Raw genomic sequence first — 10695 nt, forward strand, 5'->3', positions numbered from 1 at the left:
AGCAAAATGGACCAGGGCCTGCAACACTTTTATAGCAAAAACTGTAGTAACTTGGGCCTCATCTACCTTACGTTCAAAATTTAACCTTTAAATACAGTTTCACAGATTAACTAATAAATTTGAAGCACGCAAATCTTTAATTTAGTAGAATGTACTCTAAAAGTCACATAAAGGGCATAATTAAATCCACTAAGATCATAATTACAATTATAACAATGTGCTTATATTATAAAGCTCTTCAAGTAAAAAGTTTTTCTGTGAAAAATTCTAGGAATAAAATTAAGTTCTAGCACAGCACTTTTGATTTTCTCAAGTTCATTTTCCAAGGGCAGAGTACAGTTTGACTAGGGTAATCTGTAATAGAGGAAACTCCCAGAAAACAAAGAGCATTGCCAAGAATCCAGTTATTTTATCAAGGCAGTAGTGATGCATTTCACTTCCAGCTGTCCACACTAAAAACCCAGAAAGAGTCAGCTTTATTTTAAGTAAATGTAACAGATAAAGCACATCCATATAAGATTAAAACACTAGTAAGACATATAAGATTAATACACTCCTCTCTCAGAGAATTAGACAACCACAAAAGCTGTCTTACCCTAAATAGCTGTCCCAGGTTTACAGAGCTAGAACTGATGCATTAAATTTCCAGCTGCCCACCACATTAAGAAATGAGACCACGAAATGTCCATCACTGCTGCAGGAAAAACTGTATTTGCTTTTAGAATATCAGAGGTGCAAATATGGATTTGCCATTTTGAAATTAATCACACCAGTGTGAGCTTCTTTCTTATACACAAAAAATAGTGAATGTATGGAATTAAGCACAGGGATGCCATCACAAATTCAGTATCATCTTCATAGCAAAACTAAAAGAGTAATTCTGGTATAGAAGAAATCCATCTGGCATTCCTGCTTTTATACCCAAACTTTCCATCAGTCGTCAGAATGGTCTAAAACTGGCTAGTTCAGCTAAAGATTTAAAACAGAAAAGTATACATAGAAAATTCAATTCAATATCTGTTAAGATAAAGTAGCCTAAAATCAACTACAAAGGCTTGTTACAAGCCAAGTCTGAGAAGAAATAATACTATGGTTACAGAGTGATTTAGTAATTAATGAAATTATACTGGTCTTTGTACAATTAGTTAAATTAATCTTGCAGATCTACTAAATTAAAAACAACTACTAAGTTAAAAAAAATTAAATCCACAATACTATCCATTCTTTGCTGAAAAAATATAACACAGTTGCTATTAAATTGAAAGATATCCTGACTTTACCCTTCTTGAAATTCACAACTAAACAATGGTTCAGTTGAGGCAGTAGTTCAAAAGAATGCTCAGCTTGAAATAATTATCAAGAAAGTTTGAATAGTTTCAAATATTAGTCACCATAAAGTTTTGGCAGTGAACACTTGCTAGAATTTTTTTTTAAAAATTGTTTCACCTCATCATAAATTTACACCTATGAAGGAACTGACTCTAGTATAACAACATCAAAAATTGCTCAGTACAGAAGCTACTTTGATGTAGCAATAACAATGAAAATATTTTATTTTTGAAAGCACCACTTGAGCTAAGCACCACTGAGGACAAAAGCATCAGTTCCACAAGATGAAAAGAGTACTTTCTAACAGCAATCTACAAAAATCTATACACCACTGTATGTTTATATAAAATGGCAGTAAAATTTCTCCCTTAACTGATGTGCTTTTCCAACAGATTTCACAGGAAACCATGCAATTACGGCATTCTTGAAAAGAGGAACTGTTTATTAATCTTCCCGAAATGTTTAGAAAGTGATGGTTACATGCAAGTACTCTCTTAGATTTAGGAAGGAAAGCTGAGAAATGAAAAGGCAAAAGGGGAACAACAGAGTTGAGAGGGATGATTCTGCTCAGCCACAAGCCCAGGTCTAACACTCTGCAGGTCATGTGAGTGGTTAATGGCCTCCATTAACGTAGCAGACCTAACACAGAGGATGAGGAGAAGCCACAATTATTACAACAAAAAAACAAAGAACAATTTTTGCCTACAGCACACAATTTAACACGGGCAGCAGCAAAGGTTGGAAACTTCTCCTTTCTGATTTTCATCATTGTAACAGAACTAGATTAACACGTGTAACATTTTCCTTTCTATCCCTCAGTAATTACCACTACCAATCACCATACCAAGAGTCATACAGTCATTACCTTATAATGACAGCAGTGAAACACGAGGATTTAACACCACTGTTTGAAAGGGTATAAACAGTAACAGCAATATTTAAGGATATGGGAACATTTGTAAACGGCACAGCATCATTGTGCCATGCTTGGGACAACCACCATGCCAGAAAGCACAAGGCTGTCAACAGTTACCCAACATCCAAAACCAGCCTCTGCTTTGCCTAGAACCAAACGCTTCTCAACATGGTCAAAGTCCAGTTGTATTATTTTTAACTCAGATGGATAAAGCCCAAAGAGTTCTGCAGACACCAATCACCTTTCCTAACTATGCTCCTTACGTAACAAACCCAGCACTACAGGCCACGTGCATCCTCCACAAGGCACTAATTAGGAACTCCTAGCAGGACCAAAAAAAAACCCTCAAAAAAAAAAAGAAAATCCAAACTTTTCAAAAGTAACTAAGCAGGTTAAGCAACACAGTCAGACTTCTATATTGCCGTGACAATTCAGCATGAATTCACAAGGTAGCAGTCTTCAAATTTTTATACCAACGTCCATAATAGTGTCAGAATGGTCTGTATGGAATTCACAGAATCCCAGAATGGTTTGGGTTGGTAGGGACCTTAAAGACTATGCAGTTCCAGTCCCCTGCCATGAGCAGGGACACCTCCCACTAGACTAGGTATTAATTCTTAAGTAAATGAATGAATCAGGCATTTAAAAAGTACTAGTTGCAGAAAAAAGTCCATCAAGTTCGATTCAACAAAAGGATGTAGATACCATTCCACGTTTATGCTAAGCCAAGGAAATTCCAGAAACTGGGAAAGCAGACTGGAGGGAAAGAGCTGCTCTTCCATGCTTTCCTTGCTTCTACATCTTTATCAAAGTAGCAAGCACCAACAGATCCTTCAGGACAAATTCACCTTCCCTCAAGACAACCTGACTCTTCAGTAAATCAAACATACAGCAAGCCAACAACACACCACAAAGAACACAAAAATCACTGAGAACTCCCTTCCTTCCCAAACGTTCATACCTGTGGAAGTGCAGTATTGAGCTGCCTCTGCAAGGAATCCCTCTCATGGCCAACCTCGTGCAGCTTCCCCTGGGTGAGCGCGAGCGTCTCCTGAGTTTCTCGGAGCGTTTCCAGCAGACGATCCCTTTCTTCCAGCATGGATACCATTAACTGCTCAAAGTGGGAATCAGCATCTGACTGCAACGGGGAACCTGAACCGTGGCCTCCATTTCCCCCGGCGGGAATCTCGGCCTCACTGATGGTTGGCATCACCTCACACATCATCTTGAAACAAAAGGGGACACGAAGGCCAGAAACTTCAGTCAAACCAATCTAAACAGGAACTTCGAGTGCTGCCCATAATACCCACTTAGCTCTCCCCACGACAGCATCAGCAAAGGCAGCCAGCACCTTGGTGTTGGCCACTATTTCATTAAAAGTGGAGAAAAGGTACACAGGCAACTTATTCAAGGCTTCGCTTCATAATGAGAATCTTGTGACTTCTTGCAAAACCAGATTTTTGCAGCTACATCTCAAATTGTGACCTCATTTTAATGGATTTATGTTTTTGTGAGGAGTAAACTGCTGCCGAGATCTTTTTAAAAAAAAAGAGATAAGGCATGCAGCCTAACACCAAAAATTATACCCTTCACCCAGTAACTGATTACACTGCACATTTTGGGAATCATTATCTGCTTCTTCCACTGCTTCAGACATACAATGATTGTATCTACAACAGTACTTTGAGCTTGTGTTAGCTGTAGAAGGTTTATGGTGGTGAAAGTGATGTATGGTAAATGAGTGGTAAATCCAAACAATCCAATTCTGGAGATAAAAACATGTAAATGAAGATAAAAAGCAAAAAATTCATTATGAAGTAGTGGCAGCTGTTAATGCAGACAGCAAAAGTAAAGGTAAGCAAAAATAATTAAAGGCAGAGGACGAATACAGTTAACACAAATGAGAGCACTGCACTACTGGAAGTGAGGACACTGTAAATGGGTGGCACCTCTGAGGGACCCTACCAAAGCTAAGCCATTAAGGTTTTAAAAAGCATGGGAAAAGCCCACTCGTATAATTACTGCACAGTGAACCAACATGAAAGTTCTTCAAGCAACCTCTCTCAAAAGCACAAACCTACAAGAACTTCAGACAAAAATCAGGAAAAGTAGCTCTCCCCATCCTCTCAGCTATCACAAACTTTGTTCTCAGCCTTAAATTTCATACTCATACCTGAAAATTTTTAAAGAACCATTCATTCTGAGTCTTACTGTGGGTCCTCTCAATCCCTTGAAAGATTTGGAACAGTCTGAAGCGCTTTGCAATATTTTCATGCATGATTACTATAAGCCCTACATTTTCACCACTACGTTATTTACCTTGCTCAGTAAAACGAAAAGGCTTGGAAAACAGGCCCCAGGTTTCCTGCAGCACCAGTTCTTCTCTGTTTTAGCAGTTTTCTGTTATCCCCCAGAACCTTTTGGATTGAAAAGCACCCATCCACCTCCAGTCCAATGTCTGTTTAATCGAAACACATGGGGGGGAAAACAAAAAAAAAAAAACTTGCCGAGGAAAGAGCAGATCCAGTAAAAAGCAGCAGCTTCAGCTAACTCGCCAATTCCCCGGCACAGGAGAATGTGAAAATAAACTGTCTCAGCTTCCCATCCCTCTATTACTGGCCCATAGGTCCTGCAACAGCTGGGATGGAGGAATCATGTGCTGACATACAAAAAAAAAAAAAAAAAAAAAAAAAAAAAAAAGTAGTCCGATGCAGAGGCGCAAGAAGCTTCAATAGTTCAGCGCTCATAAATTCCACTCAGGTTACAATCGCATTATTAAACACAGTACAGACAGCAAGAGAAAACAGCACGAGTTTCTTGGAGAAGATTTGGAAAAGCCTCCCTTCTTTTCTCTTCTATTAATTCCAACGGGAAGCGCTCCTTCCAGTTCCCTGGGTCTTAGCTCAAACATTTATAATCCCAAGAGCAAGGCGCTGGCGTCGCTTTGGAAGGCGAGTGGGAGCGAGACCTGTTGTTTCCTCTGCACTAGTCCCGCAGACGATGCTCCACAAGCGAGAGCGGGGAAAGGACCCGGCAGCTCCGGGGGCACCGGCCCGGTCCCGCCGCTCCCGTTCCCCGCCGAGGGCCCGGCTAACAAAGCTGGGGCGGAGGACGCGGGACTGGCTCTCCCGCTCCCCCCTCCCGTCTCCGGGAGCACCGGGCCGGGCCTTCCTCCTCGCCTCGCTCGCTCCCCGCCGGAGGCCCCAGCGGCGTCGGCAGCGCGGCCGGCCCGGGCCCCGCGCAGCCCCTGCGGAGCGAGCCCGCCCTCGCTCCGGCCCCTACCGAGCGGCGGGAGCTCCGCCGCGCCGGGACGGTCCCCTCGGGCCGGGCCCGGCTCCGCCCGCCGCCGCCTCCACGTCCGTGGTGGCGGGCGCGGGGTCGGCTGAGGCCGGGTGGGTGGTGCCGGGCGCCCGGCGGTGCCGCCACAGCCTCAGGGGGCGGCAGAAGCGCTGCGTGCCCGGAGAGCCGCGATCGCCACCACGGCCCCGCCGCTCCCGGCCCCGCTCGCCGCCTCCTCCCGCCGCTCCCGGCGCGCTCCGCGGCCCCGAATAAATCAGTGCGGCGCCCACAATGCACCGCGTGGGGCGGCGCGGCCGCTCCTGCACCGCTTTCGCCGTCGGGACCTCGGGTTCGGGACCCGCTCGGTGCTGCCTCTTCTCTGAGCGATACTGCCGCCGCCCACGCTGCCCGCCCCGAAGGAAAGGACGGGAGAGCCGCGGCGCAGCTCCGGGCGGGAGGCGTGCTGGATTGAGGACTGGGAACAGGGCAGGGCTGGAGTGGCGCCTGTGCCGAGGCCTGCGTGTGGCGGCGGGATCGCAGCGCGTCGCCCGGCCCCGGCTGCTCCTGCCGGCTTCTAGTGCCTCGGCCAGCCCGGGGCTGTGATCTTCTCTGGGCACCTCATCTCCAAAGGCCATTGAGGGGCTGGTGCGAGTCCAGAGGAGGGAATGGAGCTGAGGAAGGGTCTGAAGCATCAGGAGAGGCTGAGGGAGCTGGGGGGCTCTGCCTGGACAAAATCGGGGGACATTCTCACTCTGTACAACTCCCTGAGAGGAGATTGTGGCCAAGATGGTCTCTTTTCCCAGACGCCAAGTGTCAGGACAAGAGGCTATAGGCTTGAGCTGCCAGGGGATGTTTAGGATGGACATTAAGAAGAACTTCTTCACAGAAAGGGTGATCAGACAGTGGAATGAGCTGTCCAGCTAGATGGTGGAGTCACCATCCCTGGAGTGGCTAAGGAAAGTGGACGTGGCACTCACTGCCAGCGCCTGGTTCACACCATGGTGTTCAGTCATGGACTGCACTCAGTCACCCCAGAGGTCTTTTCCAACCTAATCTATTCTGTGATTCTGTGGAGCGGAGCTGCCAGGTACACAGCACAATGAGGGGTGACTGCACTGACGCAGCCTGTTCTCCACAGGAAACTGGGTTTGGCTACATCAACTTTTATTTTTCCAAAACACCATAGAAATGTTTTTCCATTTGCCTTTCTATAGCTTTTACTCTCTTCCTGGAGCCTTTGCTGTGCTCATGAGTTGAAAGCTGAAGTCCGTTGGCAAAGCTTAGAAAACTCCTTGCTTCATATTTGTGTTACCACCCTGAATAAAGTATTTGTATTTTGCACCCTATGGTTGCTTTTACCGTGGAAAGCCCTAAAAGGCATCAAGGCCCAGTTAGGCAGACAGGGGCAAGTCATGCCAAAAAGTGGCAGTCCTTGCACAGAAGGTTCTGCAGATTTGTGGCTGGATTATGTGGATTAATTTGTAAACACAACATTTCCACACCTAGCACTGGATAGAAAGGATCACTAATGAGTCAGTCTTCCTTTCCCCACACATGAAATTCTTTATAAGTTTACTACATTGTGCTCTTTCCGTTTGGTATCTGAGCCTCTAGAGTGAATTCAAGTCACATTTTTCAAGCTTTCCCTGCACACCTGTGAGGTCTAGATTACTTTTTTTTTTTCTTCCTGAAGTTTCTAATGTAATCTCATGACTGAGAGTTGAAACTTTGAGGAAAAGCCTAATATGATGAGGAACATTCAAATCGCAATATTGATCAGCACAGATTTAACACTGAATATCTGAATAACTGAGGTCTGACTTTTCAATGTAGAAGGAGCAACAAAAAGATTATAAAGTGAATTGTTATGAATCAACCTGTACATATAGGTAAATGCTTTTACTTATAAGCTTTGATCCATTTTCAGTAGATTAAGAAGACTTCAGGCTAAGCAGCTGCCAAGGCAGCATCTTCAAAATAACCTGCTCCATCAAAACCAAAACATGGCTGGAAAATAGAGTGTAATTTATGGCTGTGTGGAAAAACCATGATTCCGCTTCAACTCATCACACAAAAAAAAAAAGAAAATTAATAATGTTAGTAGAGAGGCTGATTTGGCCTGATTTGATCTGTTTGACATGTGAATCAAATGGAGACTTTGTGGATGAAAAGGCAAAAGGTTGAACACTGCAACAGCACAGAGTTGATAATCTCTGTCAAACTGGACACTGTAATATATCCAATCAGATTAACTGATCTCAGTGCCAGGTCATGTGGAATAAATAAGTGAACCTCGGTATTCATGTGGATCTTAAAACATGGAATAACATCTCAATCTGGGATACCCTGGAATGTGTGTCTTTCTTTTGAAACTAAGTTTTGTTTTGTCCTAAATGGTTAAAATCAAAAAATGAAGATTTGTACCATGCTGTAATCCTGCTTCATTATGAAAGCAAAGAACCTACCACACAGTCCTGAACTGAGAATAAATATGGATGAGTGCCATATATTAATTTTCACTTCACCCAGTTTGTTAACAAGGCACAGACACTCACATGCAGCTTGCTCAGCTCCTTACTGCCATGATTGGATTTCCCCTCTTAGAGGCAGGAGTTTCAGCTGCATACCTTCCTCAGCCTCAAGGAGTTGTCACCTATGTCTCTGTCACCTTCAAATTACTCCACACAAGTTTCAGAGCAGGGTGGAAATGCCAGTGGTTAGGCACTTGCTAGAGAAATGGGTTTCAGCCTCAGGTGGGAACAGAGTTCCCATAGCATATAAATGTCTGCTATATGAGAAGGAGGCACTGTAAAGAGCCAGGTATTTATCCATGCCCAAGAAGATGGCTTAGTCCAGGAGGCAACCTACATCCAGAATACCCTAGCTAAGGAATATGCCTCCTACGTGGCATAGTGCAAACACCTTAGGCACCACACTGTGAATGCCACACAGAGCCCAGACCTCTGCATACAGAGTTTCTGAGGCGCCCCAAAAATACTTGAAAGGCTTGATTTTAAAGCTGATTGCTACTCCCATGTGCAGTCCACCAAGTCTGGGACCAGACCAGTGGGGAAGATCAGGACTTGAAGAGAAAAAATTGAATAACCTTATCTTTGCATAATGCTCTGCACTGCACGAAATTCACATGGAATGATAAAGTCAGAACTCCCAGGCTCTGCAAATACCAAAATATTTCTCAGTCCTATTTACTTTGTAGTATGAGGAAAACAGTTTCCTTTTTTGTCTTCCTCCTGGGCATGAAACCCAGGATATACTATCCAACATGAAGAGCACGAACAGCTCAGATCTTTTTAATTACATGAGTGTGATGTCTCTTTTGTAAGTTCAGCAAGAGGTCTGGCTCCCCGTCCATGTCACTTAGTGAGATGTAACACTTGCGGATGTGTCTGGAAAGAGCCCCACATCCATCAGCTGACAGCAAAGTAATCCGTCCAGAGATCCAGGTTTAATCTCTCACCTCTTTGCACCTCAAAAACCACACATTGATATTCAAACAAAGGGTGTTAAAAACAGGGAGGGGGTGGGGGGAAAGGTTTATTTTTCTGTCACATGACAAACTAGATCCTAATGTTTATCCAAGCTCAGCACAGCAGCCAGCTCTTCCTGCTAGCCGGTGCTGGGGTGAGGTGCGGGCTCGGGCCGGAGCTGCCGTGTGCCCGTGCGCTCTGAGCACAAACACCTGCAGGGAGCTGAGGGCTGCACGCTTCATTTGGGCCGAAATTTCCTTTGTGAGCCTCAGAGCCACCCCACGCTAGCACAAAACCTCTGCTGACAATAGTCCAAGATGGTTCTGCGCAGTTTTTTTTTCCCCCTCCCGAGTCGAGCTCCTTGTCCTTTACAGATGACTTAATGACTTAGCAGCAAAGTGCACTTCGAACACATTTCAGGCATTTCATACCGAAATGAATAGATGCAAGAACAGAATTTTTGCCAGCAGCACTGATTATCCTTTTGTCAGTAGATAGATGTGACCTGGACCATTCTGTTGCCATAAAAAAATCTCTCCAGAGGTTGCAAGACAGAGGAGATGCTTTGCCTGAGGGAGAAGGAATGAGAGGGAAGAGGCTAGAAGGTGGCCTGGGGAGAAGAGGACGGAGGTAATTAATGGTTATGCCTGTGTATAAAGATAAGTGCACCAGTAAATCTGTCAGCCCTTGGGCAATGGAAGCCACGACTTCTACAAACTCCGACACCATCCTTTACATCGACATTTTATTTATATAATGTGGGTCTACATGCATCTATCCTGGATTCACGCAGGTGTAAATCAAATGGGAATTGGCTGCTCTGGAGCTGAAGAGGGTTTTTGATCTGGACTTGGGAAGTCTCTACAAAGCAACTGGAGACATGGATAGGACTCTTAAAAGACCAGATGAACTTACAGGATTTATTTTAGTGGGAATCATACCTATGTCAAGACCACAAACGTTTTTCAAATTTAGCTGTTACTCCTGCAACCAAAACCACATATTCTCACTCAAGTACAAACCTGCTGAAAATGCTTTCAGCTTAGTTTCAGCTTCAGTTGTGCAATTTGCAGTTCAGAATTATTGCATCTGCTGTCTTTTTGTATGGATTTACAGCAGCAGAAATCCCCTTGAGCTAGAAAGAATTTCTAAAGCCAAGTATCGTTTATTTCAATTAGAAATGAAATACATCCCTAATATCCAATTGAAACATGGTACCTTCCCTCAGTGTAGACTAATTTCAGCACATCTTCAGATAGTTAACAGCTATAATGAAAGGTATTGAGCTAAAGTGCATTCAGTTGCAAGTTCAGGGCAATAGAGTTCCACATTATTTAGTTAATATTTTTTTAAAAACATATTTTTTTGAAAGGCCATAGTCTTGTGATGTATCTGTGAATAATATTGGAAGAAGAAACTGAAGGATTCAGAACCAGCTGTGATAATGCAGCTCCTGCCTAACAAGAGCAGGTCTGGATACATTCCACCTGGCTGACCACCTACAGCATGAACCCATTTACCCTGGGTTGTCTCTGTAATCAGTGGAGCAAGAGAGCCACTCCATGGGAGGAGTGATTCAAACCTTTGGTGTGGTCCATGAATCACCTGCTCCAGGTGCCTGACTGTTCCCATTGGCTCCGGAGGAAGCCCAGGGCAGCTGTGGGAGCTGTGCTCGGATGTCTA

At 44.3% G+C, this 10695-nt stretch overlaps 1 protein-coding gene and 1 long non-coding RNA gene across 8 annotated transcripts in view; one reads left to right on the top strand and one right to left on the bottom strand.

The window, feature by feature from the left end:
* Positions 1 to 5437, bottom strand: part of PPFIA1 (PTPRF interacting protein alpha 1) — a 52300-nt gene extending 46863 nt beyond the window's left edge. For all 7 annotated transcript variants that reach the window (XM_079309426.1, XM_079309422.1, XM_079309425.1 and 4 more), the window contains exons 1-2: positions 4565 to 5437; positions 3207 to 3470 (exon numbers count right to left, since the gene is read on the bottom strand). In XM_079309426.1, coding sequence (XP_079165552.1) covers positions 3207 to 3470 — 264 coding nt within the window. In that variant the 5' untranslated portion in view covers positions 4565 to 5437. The remainder of the gene's footprint in view (positions 1 to 3206; positions 3471 to 4564) is intronic.
* Positions 5438 to 6114: 677 nt separating this feature from the next.
* On the top strand, positions 6115 to 6870 carry LOC306803375. The gene is made up of 2 exons (XR_013774615.1): positions 6115 to 6611; positions 6739 to 6870. It is a non-coding gene; the product is annotated as an uncharacterized lncRNA (long non-coding RNA).
* The last annotated feature ends 3825 nt before the right edge of the window (positions 6871 to 10695 follow it).

This window comes from Erithacus rubecula, assembly GCF_903797595.1.
Source record: "Erithacus rubecula genome assembly, chromosome: 6".
Classification (NCBI taxonomy): domain Eukaryota; kingdom Metazoa; phylum Chordata; class Aves; order Passeriformes; family Muscicapidae; genus Erithacus; species Erithacus rubecula.